This window comes from Lepisma saccharinum, chromosome 1 (genome assembly GCF_977018435.1).
Source record: "Lepisma saccharinum chromosome 1, izLepSacc3.1, whole genome shotgun sequence".
NCBI classification, from domain to species: Eukaryota; Metazoa; Arthropoda; class Insecta; order Zygentoma; family Lepismatidae; genus Lepisma; species Lepisma saccharinum.
The window spans coordinates 29,320,893-29,343,063 of record NC_139229.1 but is presented as its reverse complement, the minus strand read 5'-3'; the positions used below and the strand labels follow the sequence as shown (position 1 = coordinate 29,343,063).

Below are 22,171 nucleotides of genomic sequence, written 5' to 3'. Positions count from 1 at the left end.
TAAAGAGTACTCTGAGGACCAAGAACATTGAAATAACTATAGAAAATATTCAGATTGTTTGTGTTAAGATAATAACTAATGTTTCTTCCATTATAGTGGTTACAGTCTATTTTCCACCTAATACTAAATTACAAATTTACAATATGTTTTTTACCAGAATGGAAGAGCTATGTAATATACATTCTTGTGGTTTGATTATTGTAGGAGATTTTAATATTCCAGAAATTGTAGATTCTAATTACGACTTAGAAAATGGTTGTCCTCTTTCCTTAACATTATTTAGATTTTTAAGTTTACTGGAATTACAAAGTATAAATAATGTAAAAAATAACAACGGAAAAACGTTGGATTTGGTACTGACCAACTTGTCTAACAATGTCGTGGTTAATCATAACTCCTTCCCTCTTCTAAGCTCTGATGCTCATCATCCTCCCTTATTACTTCAAGTCCACCGCTTTTATGACAAAACTATTCATAATGTTAAGTCAAGTTCTATTTATACATATGATTACCGTAATGCCGATTTTTTCAATATATATAGAAATCTTAATCAAACTGATTGGCATCCTTTAACATTATTTAAGAATCCCAACGTAGCATTGGACTACTTTTATGAAATTTTAGATAAAATTATTGGTAATAATGTACCCATAAGGAAGCGTAATAAGAGAAAATCGTACCCGCCTTGGTTTACACTGGATATTATAAGATTACTTAAATATAAAGAGTATTATAGACATAGACGTAAATTGTCAGAATATAACCAGAAGAAATTTGTTGAATTACGCAGAAAATCAAAATCTATGATAACCAAAGCTTACAAGATTTACATAAAGAATTCTGAAGAATCCATAAAAAATAATCCTAGGTCTTTTTGGAGTTATATTAAAGGTAAAAAGAAATCAACTAATAATCAGTGTAGTTTAACCTATAATGGAGTATCACTTGACAATAACAAAGATATAGCTAATGGTTTTGCGCAATTCTTTAAGAGCGTTTTTAATGATTCTATTCCAACTTACTCAATTCCCAGTGAAGTACCTATGATAGTAAATCAACCATTAGTATTAGATAGTATTACTGAATCTGAATGTAAAACTTCTATTAGAAAATTGAAATCGAAGAAAGCTAGTGGTCCAGATAGTATACCCGTTTACATATTTAAAGGATGTACTGATTGCTTATTGTTTCCTCTATGCACCATATTTAATCTGATTATAACCACCCAAATTTTCCCCGATAGGTGGAAAATAAGTAAAGTAACTCCTATACCAAAATCTGGTAACGCCAAGGAAATCATCAATTATAGGCCTATATCTTTAATTTCAACACCAGCAAAAATTTTTGAACACATTTTATATAATAGAATTTGTTATCATGTTAAACCGTATATAACTCACCATCAGCATGGTTTTATATCCAAAAGATCAACCTTAACTAATCTTATCTCATTTACCCAATTTTTGGCAGACTCATTTAACAATGGTTACTCTGTTGATACTATTTATACAGATTTTGCTAAAGCTTTTGATAAGTTAGATCATGATATATTAATATATAAGTTAGCAAATTTCGGTTTTTCGTTTCCATTATTAAAATTAATAGCATCGTATTTAAAAAATAGGAAATTCTATGTCACCTACAATTTTGAATCATCCCCTTTATATAATGTTACATCTGGTGTTCCGCAAGGCTCAAACTTGGGTCCCTTACTTTTTATAATATTTATTAATGATTTATCCTCTGTTATAAAAAATTCTAATTATCTGCTATATGCTGATGACCTAAAAATATTTAAATCCATTACAAATATAAGTGATTTAGCGCAATTACAGAAAGATATAAACAATTGCTTTCAGTGGAGTGTCACCAATAGGTTAGATTTTAATATAAGTAAATGCAGAACTATTATGTTTAGCAGACATAACTTATCTTATACTCATAACTATACTATGAATGGAATAGTTTTAAATAGAGTTAAACTTACAAAGGATTTGGGACTTTTACTCGACTCAAGGCTTACTTACAGAGAGCACGTACAAACATTAGTATCGGATGCATTTAGAATTTTAGGCTTTATATTTAGAACTACCAGAGAAATTAATAATATTCAAGCTATTGCTTCAATATACAATTCGATATTAAGAAGTAAGTTAGAGTATGTTAGTGTCATCTGGGATCCTTATTTTCAATGCTACCGTGATTTAATTGAAAATGTTCAGAATAAGTTCGTAAGATATTTATATTACAAAAAATTTAAAAGATCTTCATATTTAGAAAGAATATCCTATAATACTATTTTATCTGAATTTGGGTTCTCTTCATTACAATCAAGAAGAGAACTAGCCAAACATATTTTACTTTATAAATTTATAAATAACTTAATTGATGCTCAAGATTGTCTTCAGTTGATAGGATTCACAATTAAACCTAGAACGTTGCGTTCTTATTTGCCATTTTCTTTGGTTAATTCTAAAAATATTGTACATCAGAATTCAGTAATGGTTCAAATATGTAAAGCTCATAATGTACTAATACAAAATAATGTTAATATTGATTTTGCTATGTCCTACGAGAGATATTTATCTGTCATTAAACAATTTATTCATAATTAGTATTTTGTCTAAAAAATTGTAATTTTGTATTTTTAGTTATTTTATCAATGCTAAATATAATTTTATAATACAATATAATATAACACAAACTGAAAATAGGCATTAATATCATTTAATTATTTGTGTATATGCAATTGGTTTATGTGTTTGTATATGTTAATATTTGTGTTTATGTATATGTTAATATTATGTTTATGTATATGGATATTATGTACCATAGTTTATTTACTTGTAAGCCCCCGTTGTAAGTGGAGCAATAGCTCTGTTATGGGGAGTATGTATAAATAAATAAATAAATAAATGATCAAAACAATACAAAGAAATTTCGTAAATTTATTGCGGTTGGAAACTTTGACAAGATTCCTAATAACGATTTTTGTTCTGCTAAATGTAGTGCACTTCGTAAAATAACTTGGTGACATGGCAAGGCAAGATAAGTGTGAACAGTTTGTAGTAATATGCATTGTAACTTTCAATGAGCTTAGAGATTTGTGTACATAATGATATTTTATAACATTGGTTATTTTCTAAAAATAATTATGTGAACAGCAAGAAAGTAGTGCAACTTAGTAATTTTGCCTGACTTATCCTTAGAAAAATAACATGCCGTGTTCTATGTGTGCGGGAAAGTCTCCGTGTTCTCCGAGCTTGTTTTCAAAACACCAGCAAGGACAGCCTTTGAAAAGGGGTGAGAAACAGATTCTACTAAATATTTATGTAACGTTCTGTCAGTGGTATCCTGAGAAACCAGTAAATGAAGTGGTTAAGTTGGTATCCCAGTGCAGTGGTGTGTCAGTGTCTGCAGTTTTAAGGGTTATGAAAGAGAGAATGACCGGGAGAGTAACAATGTATGCGGCTGCATATTCGTCTGATGTTTTGAGAACGGGTTCTCACATTCAGAGGCTCTTATATAAAATGAATAGGTGCGGCGAACTATGAGTGTAACAGCAGATGATTGCGGTCATGAATCAGCTGACGTGGAGTGATACATCGAATCGGTGAGACCGTTTGTTTACAGAAGGTATCAGGGTTGGTGATTTAGACCTTAGATCGCAGTTCACATCCAGGTACGAGTAAAAATTAATTCGAAACTGCCATTATGAGCACTGCTGCATGTAACAATGGTATCTACAGTAGATACCACGTCTAACTCTTTCTCATCTTTGCTGTTGCCTCAATACTCCCGAACTTTCTGACACACGTTGCAATTCAGTAACAGGCATTTTGCCACCATCTTTGCTACTTACCATACTTTACATGAAACAATTGGTAGGTACCATAACTTTCAACACATCTAGCGCTGTCATCTGTTGTTGAAACGAACACTTTTGAGTACGATTCGACTCCACTTACGATGGACTACACGATGCACAATATAACTCCAAAATGACCAAAATGTCACTTATGATGTTTTACACCGGAGCCCTTCAATTACCTTCTCTCTTTGTCTTAAATAATTTATTATTCATCACTTGACAATTCACAGAAATAAAAATAAATTTCTTATTAAGTGAAGAGGCAGTGTTTCGTCGGTTCCACTCGTGATACAAAATTTTTCACTAATAGCTACAAATCTGGGAAAATATTTTAAGGGTAGTTATGTTTAATCAACAGTGTTAAGTTTCATATTTCATTGCACAGAAACTAACAAAAATGTTGCTTAACTATCTCGTAGAAACTTTAATATAAAAAATGTAATCCGTGTGTCCCACCTGTGACAATGGAATGTCCCTTATATATTAACAATGTATTTTTACATAAGCAAATATGTAGGGATAAGTTGGCTTTAAGGAGACGTACCGAATAGGTTGAGCTTCGATTCCCTCTTTCCAGTCTAACCCCGGAGGATGGCAGAACATAACTTGAAGCATCAGTTTCAACGAGTTTAACTTCTTTGTTACATACACACTTATATCATGCGACCAATACCAATCGCTCCTGCAAAGAGATTGAAATCATAAATTAACCACTTGCCTTATTATCCCAAGTAAACTCGAGGAGGTACTATGTGCACTTTTTATATTATCCCAAGTATAATCGGGCCAAACCACTTTCTCCCTTTAATTTTTTTTACAAACTCTTAAGATGTTCTCTGCCACGAAGTACAGTAAATGTCCACTTGGCAGCAGCACTTTATTCAGCTTGATGCTTGGAATGTGTAGCAGAGTGAGGGATGGCAAAGGCAAGAAGATTGACAGTGAATCACGTTACTACTGCCCAGATTGCAAAGTCCCCTTACGTATAGCTCCATGCTTCAGAATTCATCATACTGTGCCTATCTAATAATTTCAGAATCAGACCTGCTATTTGTAAGATTTTGAAAACATATATACAACATTTGAAGGCAAGATATTATGTTTACATTTATTATGATGATGAAAATGTGTATTTTTGCCACTTTTGTCCCCAAACTATCCTACAGCTTATCTACAAAGGGAAATAAATTGCCTTTGACCCTCCAGTTATGGAACCCAAAAGCCACCACTGAGGCTGAGTATACTTGGGATAATAAAATTTGTTCATTACATATACAAATACTCATATATATAATGTTTATAAGTGAGTGAACTAAATTGTTTAAACTTTCATTTCATATATACAATATTTAGAGGCAGTATATTATAAACTTTTGTAAAAATAAGTTTTTTACATTATGTTGATGAAAACGAAAATTTTCCATGCATTTGTGTGTAGCCAGAGTTAACTTGGGATAATAAAACATAAGTTTTATATACATAGATATTTTATTTTCTTAGCTATATTTCAGGTAAAATATGTATTCTCAGTAGAGAGCATACAATACAGAACAAAGAAAAATTTTAAAAATTCCAAAATTTGGGACCGAATTCTAGAAATCATTGTTTGTACAACACACAAAAAAGGGCAGAATAAAATGAAAGAAAAATATGAATATTAATTTCTCAACATATAATAATAATAAAACAAGGCATAATAGCTGTAAGTGCCAACTGCCGGCCTCACTCCTAACTGAGGTAGGAGATCATCCAAGCAGTTACGGAGTGACTTGTGGCCAGCATAATGAGCCACTAGTCGTCACAGTAGGTTTTCTATGACCGGGTTATGCTACTCATTCGTAGCTCCCCAATTTCATCATGGCGGCAGGTGGCCACCAGTTAAATACACTGGTCAAAATTTCAGGAAAAGTTATGCTTTCCCCAAGAGACTCGAACCTGCATGCGTTCTGCAGCCAGAACCCAAAGCTTGCACCTTAGACTGCACAGGCATGGTGCGGGACATTTTTCAGCATATGGTACGTGATAATATCCTACAATACAAACATGGATCATTGACCTGGTTAAACAATTCCACACCACTGAATTATGATACAAGTAAAATTAAAATAAAAACTTCAATCACAATGACATAAGTTTCATTAAGAGAACAATGAAAAAATATTGATAACTTTCTCTATTACTTTGCTGTGGAATTCATATAAAAGAGTTCTCCCTCCTGTTGCTTGTAATGAAGAGTTCTTTTAATAATATTAATAACAAAAAAAATAATAAACTAATATCCCATTCACTTACCTCCTTCCACTGAACCACATCAAAAGTAGGAATGTGTAAGTTATGCACATGATTCCTGCACCTATGGAAACACCTAACACCCATGAATGAACAGCCAGACTCACAACTACTCCCGTAATGACAGCCACTTGAACTACCACTAAAAATATGAATGAGGAGAAATGGAATGTCGGATTCACCCACTCACGAGCAAAATTTTGCATCTCGCCTGGAAAATAATATAATTTTATTTAATTACTTATTATTTCATAATCTACAGCACCTAATATGCTTAAATACTTCAACACTTACAATGATATAATATTGTAATACAATAGTAACTTTCACTACAGACAAAAGTATATATACAGACATAACAACATAGGGAAGGAGTCCTATGAAAATTTACCAATATTGTACAGATTACTCCAAGTGTCAATGCTGAATAACTGGCATGGTGGACCTTGGGCCACTGCAGAATTAATCCTCCCAGGCACTCTATATTTTACTTTGCCCTCTAACTATGCATACTGACACTTTACCCAAACACATCTTGTGTTCGAGGATGACTGACAGATGACAAGAATGAAACGACTACATCACCCTAAGGACAGGCAGAGGACTAATCTCTGAAACATTACATATCGAAACTAAAGACAGTCCAACAATTCAACAGTTTACGAACAGCTTGAATGAAGAGGTTTTCTCGGGCTATCAACTAGGTGATTTCTGGATAGGCTTCCGAGCTTTCAGGAGCTAACATCACTCTTATTTTCAGGGTTTGAATTGCCAATCACGTGGTTGATATTTGTTGATATTCCAAAAAAAAACTCATCATTCACCATCAGGAAAGTTTCAAGAATTATTTATTCATTTGTTTAACAAATTACACTATTGGATTTTACATAGAAATTTAAGCAAAAAATGCAACTTGAACATGGGCCCCTGGCATACCATGCCATTGCTCTATCAACTAGGCTACAGGGAATTATGCCAGAGGCCCAAGTTCAAGTAGTAATCCAGTCTGCATTTCTTGCTTAAATTTCTATGTAGTACATCTCCTGTGTGTGGGCTGGGTTTTGCATTACAAAAATAAATTACTTTAGAAACACAGAGGACATGACTAAAACTTCTGCATTCATAAAAACACAAAAATTGCTGGGATGCACACTTAATTACAGGTCATAGCTTAATACCAATACAGTAACGATTAATCTGTTCCTTACCTAATAAAAAATAATACAGGGTGAGTCTTTTTGGTGTATTGTTACATTGCAGTGGAGAGGAATAATGAGGTAACACAATGTGTTACAATAGAAATAGAAAGTCATCTGTTGTTTTTTTTTTTTTTTTTTTTTGCACAAGCATACACGGAAGGGCAGTCCTTGTCAGTCAGTATGACAAGTGTAGAGAAGGCCTAAAGCATAAGGCAGTGGTTCCCAAAGTGTGCGCCAGGGCATCGTGGCTGGCTTACAGAGGCGTCGCGATATTTTCGAATATTTTCACTGAAGTGACACTTACTTGTTAGTCTACACATGGTTTTTGAACCACAACATTTCACCACTGCTGAACTGCGGAAACTGAGGGCTGTTACTGTGTGAGGTGTTGCCACGTTCCAAGTACATCTTTACTCCGTTGAATAAAAATCTGTGTAAAATCGGTTTCGCAATGTGAATTAACAGTGATAATGGGTTTTGAAAACAGATGGAAAGAGCTTCAAAACAAGACCAATATTGTATTTGTAAGACTACCCAATACTAAGAAAAAGTTGTTTTGCAAAATTAATGATAACAGTTTTTTGACAGATTTTAAAAATCTGAAAATTAAGAATTGTGTTTAAAACTCTTCTGCCTGAACCATACTAAAATTTCATCACAATCAAACCACCCGTTTTTTTATTTATAGAATTTCAAAGAGAGCGATCGTTTGCAAAACTAAAAAAAAATGACACTTTTTTGTTCTCACGATGATAGAAAAAGAAGACATGCTCGAAAAAAATTGGTTAGCATAGATTAACGCAGAATTGAATAAGCTAAATTTTAATATAACTTTGTTTTATGTAGGTCTACTGGTTAATTCTTAATTGGGGTTCAAACTCTAGCATCTGTAATTTTTAATCCGACAATAGTACTTTTTACACATAAAATGTTTCTGAATTTGAAATGTGTGTTTCTTTTTTAACTGAATGTAAGCAACGTAGCCACACTAACTGAATGTTGAAAGTGTTACATAGGCCTACATTCTGACTTGGGCACCACGGAAAAATCTTGAAACACTAAGGGCAACTTGAAATGAAAACGTTTGGGAACCACTGGCATAAAAAGGTAAACCGCTCCCCTGTGCTTAGCACCACGCCATGAAGGCGTATAGGGGGTGTGGGGGTAACACACCACACTTTCTTGATCCGGTCATGAGTGGGGGTGATGTGATCAGCATCACACCCCTGACCACCTTTACATCCCAGGGTTTCCCCCAGTTACCCATGTTATTCGATGCTGGGTGGGCACCGGGGCCACTTCCAACGTTAGAAAAGTTCCCGGATTTGAACCGGCCAGGGATCGAACCCGGGACCTTGAGCATGGTAGTCAGACGCGTTACCGACTGAGCCACCACGGCATAAGGTATACTTAAACATCCATCACTTTCAAGCATGAATTGAAAAAGAAGTAACAATGTATTGCATGACTGCTTACGGGATTAGGTCATATGGCAACCTGCTCAGCTGAAGTTTGATGGAGTGATGCTGGTGCTAACTTCACTTTGATTACAAAATCGCACATTTTTTTGAAGAATCCAACAATAACAAGAGGTTCTTTTTTATAACAATAATCAAATAAGGTCATTATGACAGTATGTATACTGTACACACTTCCTTCTAGTTTCTTGTATCACAATCAACTACTACCTCTTACTGTATCAAAATAATATAGTTTGTTATCTCCACAACAAACTTGAAAGTTTCTATGCAATGTCGACACAACTGATGAAAACTGCACATTTTTCTTCACAGACCGAACATCATCATCATCATGAGCAGAACCATTGCTTGCTAATTCACTTATTTTTTTTTTAAAAAAATAAGGAAATCACTACGAAATAAGCTAACAGCAATGTCAAAATTTACATTATTTGTGCCTAAGGTATGTGCTTCTTACCTGAACATGTGATAAAAGTTTGAGCCTGTGAAGTATTTCTACTAAACTAATTACAACAAATAATTAAACAAACAATTGTTGACATACCTTCTGGGTTGTAACAAATGAAAAGTAAGCTTGAACAGATATTCATTCACATAACTGTGATTCATGTACAAGTTTATTTTATAAATATTAGGGATGGGATAGATTAATCGGTGCTCTATTGGTATCAGCCTATAGGCATATCAGTGAATTGGTAAAATAATATGATACATATATATCTATGAATATCTTACAATTTAGTTCAATATGGTGCAATTGTTATATTTTTTTATTGATATAAACATATAATTCACATTCTGTACTTTTCTTAAAGTACATGTCCAAATATGGAGCTTCTTTTGCATTGCAAAAGCTTGGTTCATCAGGAAACCTACATTTATTAAGGAGGTCAATGAACGATCTGGAATTTTATATCAAATCAGTAGAATATCAGTTATCAGTATCGATAAATTTTACATAGGTACTTTATCAGTATCGGCACATTGCAAATATATATCATCCATAAAAAGTGGAAGGGTACAAAGTCTCAAATTTTCGTCAACTTTTCAAAAGTTATGTAAAACATGCTATAAACCAGGTATGTCCAACGTGTTGATTGCGGGACGTTGTTTAGTCGATCGCAGTTATATATTGTAATTATACAAATATATGTTACTTGAATTCAACTTCTATAATGTATAATGGATTGATCCATTTTTAATGCAAATTTCAGATTCTGAATATTTATCACTGCTATTCTTTCCCTTTTTTTAAGTGTGTAGTTTTGAACCCTATCGTCCCTTACCGGCACCAGCGGGTATGACTCAGCCGTGCAGGCGAAGATTCGCGGTGACTGCCAGTGCCAGTCGCCTTGCTGTGCTTGCGGGTTTAGAGTGAGTCTGTGTGACTGCCTGTCGAAGAGGTGAAAACAGTGCATTTTTGCAAATGTGTGTCAGTGTGATTGAGGTTCAAACGCGTATATATGTATGTGCGTGTGTAAAATCGTTGTTTGAACAGGTAGGAATAATAATAATAGAAAATGAGTGCTCCTAAAAAGAGCAAAAGCTACCATTTTCACAATGAGTGGGAAAGTGAGTACTTTTTTGTAATGGTAAAAGACAAAGGTTGTTGTTTAATTTGTAACACCTCAATATCATTGCCCAAAAAGGGCAATTTAGAGCATCATTATAAAGCACTGCATAGCAATAAATACGACATTTGTAAAGCTAAACTGAAAGAACTTAAATCAAATTTAGTTGCTCAACAACAATTTATGATGAAACCAACCTCACAATCTATCAAAGCAACACTGTGTTCTTTCCAAGTTAGCCACCTGATAGTTAAAAATTGCAGATCGTTTACCAAAGGGGAATTCGTAAAAAAGCATTTTCTGGAAAAAGCCGATAATCTTTTTGAGGGAAATAAGAACCAGAAAGAGATCTCAGCTGCTCTTAAAGATGTTCAATTATCAAGAAACACTGTTGTGCGGTGAATCGAGAAAATGAGTGAAAACAACTGAACAATTGTTGAAAGAACTTTCTAATAATTGTGTTGCTTTCTCACTCCAATTGGACGAATCTACGGACATCAGAGAGACAGCTCAGTTACTAATTTTTATTAGGATGGTTCTGGTAGATTTTCAAATTAAAGAAGAACTGTTAGGAATGATATCTTTGAAAGGGAGAACTACAGGTCAGGACATATTTAATTCATTTCACTCTTTTGTTACAAAGCTTAATGTTCCATTGCACAAACTTGTTTCCATTACTACTGATGGGGCAAAATCAATGACCGGGCATGTTCATGGCTTTATTGCCCTCTGCCGACAGCATGAAGACTTCCCTGATTTCCTTGCATACCACTGTATTATCCATCAACAAGTTTTGGCAAGCAAAAGGCTTAACACAAAAACAGTCATGGACGTAGCTTTTAAAATAGCAAATTCTATTCGTGGTAAATCACTTCAAAGGCAGCTATTTAATCTCACTCTTGAGGAAGGGCAACCTGATATCATTTTCACGATGTCAGGTGGCTGAGTAGGTACAAATTTTTGCAAAAATTTCGTAGTTTGCCGAGTGAAATTAAGTCTTTTTTGAAGGAGAGGGGAGACAAGAAACCAGAATTAGAAAACGATGAGTGGTTATTTGATCTGGCATTTCTAGCCGACTTTATAGGCAAATTAAGTGAAATGCACCTTGCACTACAAGGCAAAAAGAAATGCATTGCTGAAATGATGAGTACAGTTTCATCATACAAAACCAAATTCGAGCTAATGCTGACCGATTTAACAAATAATATTTTTGATCACTTTCGTAACATGCAGGACCATCTGGAAAAATATCCAGACTCTGTTGCACGTACAGATAAATATGTGAGTGAAATCGGTTCGGTTATCCAAGAGTTCAAAAATAGGTTCCGTGACTTCAACAAAATTAGCGCAGTTGTTGAATACTTGGCATTCCCATTCAAATCAGATTTGAAAATTAAAGAAATTGCAGCTGTTATCAGTGAAAAATACACAATGAGTCAGCCATCACTTGAGGATGAGATATCAACACTAAAAAATGACATCTTTCTCCAGAGTCACGCTGAAGAAGAATCGTTTTGGAAGTTCGTGCCCAGAGAAAAATTCCCCAATTTGAGAAGTTGCAGTGAAATTGTGCACTCATATTTTGGTTCAACATATTGCTGTGAATCGGCGTTCTCTTACCTACAAATGACGAAGAGTAAACAACGTTCCAATATGACAGATGAGCATCTCGAGGCTTCCCTAAAACTGGCCCTAACTGAATACTCGATTCACTTCCAAAGACTGGTGAACGACATGCAGGCTCAGACGTCTCACTAACCAAAAGGTAAGCCATTTCATTTCAATGCATATTACTTTTATTGTGTTATTTGTATATTTTCCCTATGGTGCTTAACGGTTAATAGTAGCTCACTGCCTGTTGTGACAATAAAAAGTAGATCACTACTTGATTGAAGTTGGACATGCCTGCTATAAACGAAAATGAGGATAGAAGGGTAATCATACGATTTTCGTGAAAGGATAATCACAAACACACAAGGTCCCTCTACATTTAGATGTCTTCAGAAATGGTAGCCCCCTACACTCCTAAAATATGCTATAAAAATGAGAAGACAAAGCACTGATAAAAGTGTAATGCTCAAAATGTAATCTCAACTTCAATTAAGAGCTCAACAATACTTACTTCTTAACTTATTCAATAGAAATGATTTCCCACTTCCCCATTTTGCATACAGCCCAACAGTAATAGGCATTGATAATGAAGGCTCACTAAGGATATCGGCCAAGGCACTGCTGTATAAATCATAACCTAACATATTCTCATTGTCTTCATTTGTATTCAACCGCCCTGAAACGAAAAAATTTAATGCAGAAATTAATTCTACGAAATATATCTAAAAATGTAGCATATAGGTACAGTGGAACCCCAATTTTACGTTTTCCCACATTACACATTCAATCTTCCTGCTATAAATCCTTCCTCAATTTTACATTTGCCTGCATTTTAATTATTTTTTTTTTTCAGTTTGGTCCCTTAAAAACTTAAAATTGAGGTTCCACTGTATTTAAAATGACTGCTCTATTATCTCATATGCAACAGCAACAGCCTAAGAGCCAAAGGTTAAAAAAGAAATATGATACAGACTAATTAGCATGACAGAAAGTAGAGCCAAGCCAATCAGAAAATACTATTGTTGGCTAATATGCTGATGTAGGTTAAAATTAAAGGTGCATATTGCATCTACCAATGTGAGTTGATTGATTGATTTGGTTAATTTTACTTCACTTTTCTGCCACAATTGATCAGTTGTGAAGAAACTGATGAAGGGACACTCGCAAAGAAGACCAATGCCCAGGTCAAGATTCAAACAGTGGGGCCCTCGTGTTGTAGTGCACTGCACCACAGAAGTAGTTGGTAGGTAATCTTACCCGAACACAGGCACAGGTGCACACCGTGGGGTTGAAGTCACCATCAGATACTATTCATACTGCAAGAACGTATTACTCACAAGAGAAATTGATGTTAAGAAGTTGTAGCTTGGGAAGAATATTTATCCTTTTTCGATAGAGGTCCAACTGAAAGCTCCAGTTAAAAGCTTCACTGACATTAATCTTACTAGTATTCTTGGCCTATTTTACTTTTTAATGTATCTTAATAAGTTCAATACAATTTCTGCATTGATTACTACATTTTCCATTTCAATAATAATTATTATATATCAATATCTGATTGCAACTTTTGGCTCACCCTGTACATGAATCTCCCAAGGTTAGGCAGCTGCAAAGCTTGCAATCAGTTTGCCATAGAATGTTGGCCTCGAACTGGTGACTTCTGGCTCTGCACACTCACATTTGGCCCATCTCTATCTGTCGTGCTGCTCTCACATGGCTTGTTGGTAACAACCGGGGCCCGGGACTTTATGTTATAACATATTTTTTATTTGGCATTGAATTGAATCCTGGGGTAAGATCTTTACGTATCTGATGAAAATCGGTCAAAATAGGCAAACTTCATAAGGCTTATCTTGACATATTTCACCAATTTCGCGTTTTTACAACATATTTCTTCAATTTTCTCATAACACATATTCCTGTATATATAATTTATTCTTCTTCGAACCTTTAGCGCAATGGATAGTTTATATTACACTGGTCTACGTCCATTTTGCTGACTGGAGACTGATGGTTGTTCTTTAGTAATTCGAGGGTGGTAAATCCAAAACCGAAATCCGTTTTTTTCTATCACGTCAGGTTTCGGAGGAAAATAGAAAATTATCTAATATTAGGGATGTATATTTAGAGCAATGAAACAACGTAGTCCGTAAAGAGGTCACAAGATGGCAGCACATGGACTATTATAATGAATATTATTTCAATCAGTTATTCGAACATTGTTAACCCCAAAACCAAGGACAAATATTACTGACTTTGTAAGGAAAGCATATAGTGCATATTTCGGATAAATCCTGGGCACCTCATAAAGTATGCAGGACCTGTGTAGACTAAAGGAAAGACATATGGTAGCGTCTGGAACAACCTTCATGTATCGGGACAGAGAGAGGCAACTATTAAGATATTTTCACAGGGGCTAAGAATTTGTCTATTGTACAGATGTGAAGGGACTAATTGAAGCTATGGGATGTACGTATAATGCAGAAGAATTGAGGCTTTTTATTGATAGCTCGAATAGGAGTTTAAGTGTGTGTTGCTGCATAATGGCAATAAGTTAGCATCCATTCCTGTTGGCCACTCCGTACATTTGAAGGAAAGCTACGAAACAATGAAAGAACTGCTTCGAAAGATAAAGTATGCAAATGACAGTTGGCTTGTGTGCGGAGATCTCAAGGTCATTTCAATGTTACTTTTGTGTTTATGGGACAGTCGAGCAAGGAACGAACATTGGGTACGAAGGCTGTAGCCTGCCAGGAAAAGCTTTGAAGTCGGGGCGAAAAACATCCAGAACAAGCCGGTTGTTGATCCTAAGAAAGTGTTACTTCCTCCACTGCACATTAAGTTGGGATTAATAAAGCAGTATGTAAAAGCTCTGGAAAAGAATGGGGCTTGCTTTAAATACATTTGCTCAAAATTTCCTGCATTGACGCATGAGAAAGTAAAAACAGGTATTTTTGATGGTCCTCAGATAAGGATGCTAATGAAAGATGAAGAATTCTTACAAACAATGAACCGCACAGAGAAAGGTGCATGGTGTGCCTTTTCTGATGTCATTACAAACTTTCTTGGAAACTTCAGGGCGCACAACTACGAGGTTCTAGTTGAAAGTTTGTTGGTGACGTTTCAAAAGTTACGAGTAAATATGAGTGTCAAGATTCACTTCCTGCACAGCCACTTAGATGTATTTCCGTCCAATCTTGGTGCCATAAGTGAAGAACAGAGCGAACGCTTCCACCAAGACTAAAAACCATCGAGCACCGATATCAGGGGAGATGGAATGAAAACATGATGGCCGACTATTGCTTGCAGCGTGACGTTTCTGAGGCCACCTACTTCAGAAAATCAAAGAAACGAAAATTTTTGCCTAAGTAGGTATGCATGTTGTGCTATTCTGTGGTGTATGTTAAGTTTAGCATAAGTACAGGTATCAGGTGTTGACTGTATTTGCTCGTGAAACAAATTTATAAATTTGCCGGAATTGCCTAAACGTTTTGTCCATTAAGAATTCCCTATTGAGAAAATAGAAACGTATGTTTGTTAAACAACGTGACGTGATATTGTGCATGGACATCTGACTACGTCGCATTATCTTTGCAAGTGCTGTTGGAATGTAGCCGGATATAATTTTCTGAAAATTTTGAAATGTGACTTGTGAAACAATGTAACTTAATACCTGTTATCAGCTACGCCACCTATGTATAGTCCTATAATTTAATTATGTGCAGATATCTATATGGAAAATTGTTGGAGTTTAGCCCAGTATTATAATATTGTGAAAATTTTCAAATGTGATTTGTGAAAAATTGTGACGTGATACACTTTTTCTGACTACATATTTGGAATCAGCGACCTCAAATTATATAGAATCAGTTAAAATATCTAGGTCAGCAGAAAAAGAAATTTAATTATGTGCAGATATCTATATGGAAAATTGTTGGAGTTTAGCCCAGTATTATAATATTGTGAAAATTTTCAAATGTGATTTGTGAAAAATTGTGACGTGCTACACCTTTTCTGACTACATATTTGGAATCAGCGACCTCAAATTATATAGAATCAGTTAAAATATCTAAGTCAGCAGAAAAAAATAATTCATATGTAGACCAGTGTTATCGATGGTAAGGAAAATACGGACAAAGAAATTAAAAGCAGATGCCATTTTTTCTTTACAACTACAGAACAATAATACCCCCCCCCCATTTTTATCCCCCCGACAATTGATAGCTGTGCAAACATTATTGAGGAAAAATGTTCTGTCATTGTCGTGCGGGCACAAGAATCACCGTAAACAAGCAAACAAGTTTCAGTTGTTCTAATTTCTTTACCTTTTGGTTCTTTTGGCTGTTTTTCAGATTCTATGTAGTTAAAATCTGCCTAAAAAGTTTTTCTTGTATGTATGCATTGTTGCATTGTAGAATTATTTTCTTGTAGTTTACGGTTATTACAAGCATAAGAAAACAGTTTTTCGTTGTGACGTTTCAGCAGAACACACGCTCCCTTCATCAGACATTTATTTATATTTTGACTAAAGATACAGTTATAACAATGGTTAGCAATTTTTTAAACAAAAAGAATCCCTTATATAATGGATGTTGTCAATGTTACATTGTTGTAATATAGCAACCTAACTGTGAAAAGAAGTAGTCTGTTTTTATTTTTATTTCAGATAAAAAATTTTGATCACATTATTTCTTATTTATTATGAATCCTAAATATCATCAGATAATTCAAAGTCATCATTGTTTTCACAAAGTTTCTTGATGTTTTCTGTTACATTAAATTTTAAAGATGGTGGCTTACTCCATTTGTGAAAAAGAAAACTCCATTCTGGACCTATGTTACCATAGAATAATAATTAAATAATGATAATGGTAACATAGAATAATAATTATATAATGAAAATGGTAATATAGATCCAGTATGGAGTTTTCTTTTTCACAAATGGAGTAAGCCACCATCTTTAAAATTTAATGTAACAGAAAATATCTAGAAACTTTGTGAAAACAATGATGACTTTCAATTATCTGATGATATTTAGGATTCATAATTTTAAATAAGAAATAATGTGATCAAAATTTTTTATCTGAAATAAAAATAAAACATAAAACAGACTACTTCTTTTCACAGTTAGGTTGCTATATTACAACAATGTAACATTGACAACATCCATTATATAAGGGATTCTTTTTGTTTAAAAAATTGCTAACCACTGTTATAACTGTATCTTTAGTCAAAATATAAATAAATGTCTGATGAAGGGAGCATGTGTTTTCCTGAAACATCACAACGAAAAACTGTTTTCTTATGCTTGTAATAACCGTAAACTACAAGAAAATAATACTGCCTAAAAAGGTTGTGTTTGCGTATTAATTGCCTAGATTTTCCAGAGCTGCAGTGAGCTGCCAATTATGCTTTAGTTTCCACAAAGGTGTAAATCTGGCATAACAGTAAATGAAACTTAGGATAATTTCAGTGAACCTCAAGATACTTTCAGTATTTTCCCACCACTTTCTTCAAGCCCTCCCCCTAGTTGACCTTCCATAGAAGATACTGACTTTTAGTATAATGAGAAATTTGAAAGTACTGTAGTGCATATTTTCAGCTTTACTAGGAATATTTCTGCCATTTGTCAGACATATTTTTAATTTTTTATGACATAATTATATACATATTTAAATTGTAATATAACTAAGCCTTGTTTCCATATTTAAAACACTAAGTTGCTGACCAAGGCAGTTTATTAAGATATAAAAACACTTAACATGTAACGTTTCAACCCTGTTATCAGGGTCTTCCTCAGATGAAGAACTAACCTAAAATGATGAAATACACACACAGAAAGATTACACACACATAGCAGGGTGACTAGCCACACGAAAACAAATCATGTTGACATTCCTTACCTTGGAGGATTTCTCCAAAGGAATTAAATACATATCACCTCTTGACAGTTGACTAATGGGTCTACCCTGCACTGACAGGTGATTGATAGGTCAAGATTAGCAAGAGATAAAGTTGAGATCAGTGATGGATATGCAGGGACAATATTTTGGAACCCGTGGAGAAGAAGTTAAAAAAGGTATTTGAAGTGTTAGTGAGAGAACAAGAAAGCAGAGCAGTGAAAAACAGTGAGCAGGTGGTGGACCTTATAAAAGGTCTCAAGGAGACTGGGGATAAAACTACAATGTGAGATGTGAGAAGTATGTTCCTGAGCATCAAAAGGGGGCACATAGTGGATATAGTGAGAAAGAAAATGGGGAAAAACATTAGAGGGGAATGAGATAGTGAGAGAGTGGTGCAAATACTGGAAACTATTTGGGACAATGGGTACAGCAGAGTGGAAAGTAAAATCATCAAGATTAGTGAAGGTCTAAATATAGGCTCTTGCTTGAGCTCTGTGTTGGCGGAATTGGTTATGAATGAATGGGAGAAGGAAGTGATAATAAAAGGAGGAGATAAGTTAATTTTTGTTTTGTAGATATGTGGATGATTGTTTTGGGATATGGAAGGGAACGAAGAGGCAGCTGAGTAAGCTAGTTAAAGATATAGAAGATGAGAGAGCAAGAATATTCCTTGAGCTCGAAATGGAACAGGAAGGGACATTAAATTTCTTGGATATTATGATGAAAAAGAAGAGAGGAATGGGGATTGTGGCTACATGGTATCGAAAGAAGTGTTCGGCAGGAGTGTTCTGCCACAAAAGAAGTGATGTGGGTGACACAAAAAGTAATTTTATAAGGAACATGGAAGACCGAATAAAGAAAATATGCACAGAGAAAGGGGAAGAAGAAATCAACTGGAAGAGAATGGCTATGAAAAGAAAGACAGACAAAACATCAACAGAAGAAGGAAAGAAATAAGAGAGGACTGGAAGAAAAGGAAGAAAAAGAAAAAGAGAGATGGTTTGGTATAAAAAGTAGGGATGGGACCGATTAATCGGTACTCTATCGGTATCGGCAGATATAGGCATATCGGTGTATCGGTAAAATTACCGATTATTTTACCGATACGATATATCGATAAATATCTTATAATTTAGTGCAAAATTCTGTCATTTTATTGTAATTTTTATGGATAATCTCCATGCCCTACTTTCTGAAAAAGTAAATGTCTAAATATTAAACTTCTTTTGCATTGCAAACAGCTTGAAACCCACATTTATTATGGAGATCAATGAAAATTTCAGGGTCTTCAAGGGCTATTTCTAATTTTATATCGGATCGGTAGAATATCGGTTATCGGTATCAGTAAATTTTATATCGGTACTGTATCGGTATCGGCCAAAATTTCATATCAGCCCATCCCTAATAAAAAGTATGGGAGAGGCCACAGAGAAGATATGCAAAGTGCTGAGGAAAGTGGGTATAAGAACTTACAGGAAGGGAGGATGCACTGTTTTAAGTATAGCCAGCAAGAAGAAGGAAGAAAACAGAGTAAGAAGAGGAAGGGGTTAACTATGAGGTGAAGTGCGGTGTTTTTTAGGATGTGAAGTGTATATATAGGGGAAATGAAGAAGAGACTGAAAGACAGGTTTAAGTAACACATGGATGATGTGAGATTGAAGAGAGACAGGAATGCCATATTCAAACACACTAGAGAAATGGGACATGATGTAGAATGGGATTCAGCTAGGCAAATAGGAAGAGAGATGAGAGAAATAGTGAGAAAATGGAAGGAGGCCAAAGAAATAGAGAAGAAAGGAGAAGACATCATGAATTGGAATGGAGGACTCAAGATAAACAAGGAATGGAAGAGTGTGTTAGAGAAAGTTGAAAGGATGAGAAAAAGAAAGGAGGAAAGAAGAATAATGAACAAGGAAGAAAGAGAAGAGAAGACGAGCAGGGGAGGAGGTATTCATCCATATCCAATGGGTGGGGGAATGATAAACAGCTAGTTCCAGATTCTTGCTAATCTTGACCTGTCAATCACCTGTCAGTGCAGGGTAGACCCATTAGTCAACTGTCAAGAGGCAATATGTATTTAATTCCTTTGGAGAAATCCTCCAAGATAAGGACTATCAACATGATTTGTTCTTGTGTGGCTAGTCACCCTGCTATGTGTATGTAATCTTTCTGTGTGTGTATTTCATCATTTTAGTTTAGTTCTTCGTCTGAGGAAGACCCTGATACAGGGTTGAAACGTTACATGTTACTTTGCTCATTTTCCAAAAGTTTATGACATGAAACTAATTTTTAGAATTGTTACCATTTGTTGTTATGAAAACCAGAGGAACATAACTGCAAAAGAGCAGTTTTTGGTTTTGCTTAATGTATCTCCTCTGAAGACCTTTATTTGGAGTCAGATCGATGTATCGCTAGCTCTAATCCTTAGCAGTGAAGTAGTCACACGTTATCTCCAATTTACTGACTTATTTCTAGACATATTCCTAAGAATACATTATTTCCTCTCTCCTGTAAATCTGACAAATTGAAGTTATGCCCATCAGGTTCAGAAACAATGAATTGTTGAACCTTATATTATTTGAATTAAATGGCAGAATATGAAAATATAACCTGGATCCTGAATTTTACACTGAATTTTCAACCTAATGCAGTTTGGTTATTCTGTTCAGATACTAACTAAACTTTATAATGTGTGCTATTAACAAGCTTCCTGCTTGTTTGAACTTGAAACAAAGGTTGCCAATTTCTGAGGGGTAAGATTCATTGAGCTGGTTTTTTACGTCCACTTTATACACAGTAAGGCTAATCGGGACTGGAACTACAGTTTAAAGTAGGATACGAACCACTATGTGCCTCCACTGGGTATCGAACCCAGGACTTGATTACAAGGCGAGGACTCTACCACTGCACTATCGGGGAGGCCCCGAGGGGTAAGAGACCAGTTCGACCCTCGCCCATGGTTGATGGTGATCCTAATCGAAACATTGCAGTGCCTGCTGGGTTTTCTCAATCCATTCAGATGAACTCCTGCATTGCCATGATTACTGTCTGAACCAGCCAAACTGACTATGAAACATGCAGCTAAGTGTGAGAGATATCTGTGCATGCACACCTGTATTCAGTGTTACCAACTGACCCTGATAGATGCAATATGCACTATCCAGCAGAAAGACAAATAATTAAACACTTACGTGCTCCAAATATTTGACCCAAGATAGTCTTTTGATGACTCACATCAATATTATAAGGTGTTTCACCAGCTCTATTGGGTCTGTATAACAACTGACTGTGCTTTGGATTTCTCAACAATACTTCGACTATAGCCTGAAAAGATAAAAATGTGATTACCATAATTCACTGATAGGGACTGTAAACTTTTGGTATTATTACTTTTCTAAATTGTTATTATTTTACTATTCAGTGATTTTTACCCCAAATTCAGACTTTGATGCTAAACATGCCTAAAATTACACCATCATTGTGCTTTAAAACTATTTATTTTAATTTGTAGGACACACTGCCTACCCTTTAAGTGACAGTTTCACACATTTTGAATAAGTTACTGTCCATTATATCTTGCACAACAAATATCAATGTTATGACTCCCATGTGATGGTAGTTGCGTACTAGCTGTCGGCATTATTCCATGTGTATATTATATAATACATACCACTGATCCTTTTTGTGATAAAATTTTGGAAAAGATGCACGTTATACATGCGTAAATATGGTAATTTTTTAAGCCTAAAACACAATATTCTTGAATTTTCATTATAGTTTTCATTTTTATACGCACAAAATGTGTTATATTCACAAAAAAAGCCACAATTTGCACTTTATGCCAAATTCGCGTCATTTCATGATTTTCAATGCTTGCAAAATGTGTTTATAACCTATATCTGCACATATATGAACACTTTTTGGCAACAATTAATATTTCTTGCTGCTATCTCATTTGCAAAAATATTAATTGATCATTCCATGCATTTTTATCAATATAACTAGAATGTGAAGAAAAGAATAGCATTACGAAAAATTTAACATTAATTTACAAAATTCAGTCTTACCTTTGATCTTGCTCGCATTGCTATGTGTAAACCTGTATCACCTTTTTTATCAGCTGCAGACACTTTTGCTTTCTTCTCTAAGAGAAGCTGGGTTATTTCTACATTTCTTGATCTTACAGCTCGTAACAAAGGAGTGTCCCCATCCTGTAAAAGTATGCTGCAGTCAGTACTAAAGCCAG

The 22,171-nt window shown here is 34.8% G+C and overlaps 1 protein-coding gene across 12 annotated transcripts in view; it reads right to left on the bottom strand.

Annotated features, from left to right (window-relative positions):
• The window catches only part of Arms (Ankyrin repeat-rich membrane spanning), a 265,557-nt gene that overhangs the window by 92,811 nt on the left and 150,575 nt on the right, over window positions 1-22,171 (bottom strand). For all 12 annotated transcript variants that reach the window (XM_083130254.1, XM_083130251.1, XM_083130243.1 and 9 more), the window contains 5 exons: window positions 21,993-22,136; window positions 21,117-21,249; window positions 12,534-12,698; window positions 6,164-6,371; window positions 4,416-4,553 (listed from right to left, as the gene is read on the bottom strand). In XM_083130254.1, the coding sequence (XP_082986380.1) occupies window positions 4,416-4,553; window positions 6,164-6,371; window positions 12,534-12,698; window positions 21,117-21,249; window positions 21,993-22,136 (788 nt within the window). The remainder of the gene's footprint in view (window positions 1-4,415; window positions 4,554-6,163; window positions 6,372-12,533; window positions 12,699-21,116; window positions 21,250-21,992; window positions 22,137-22,171) is intronic.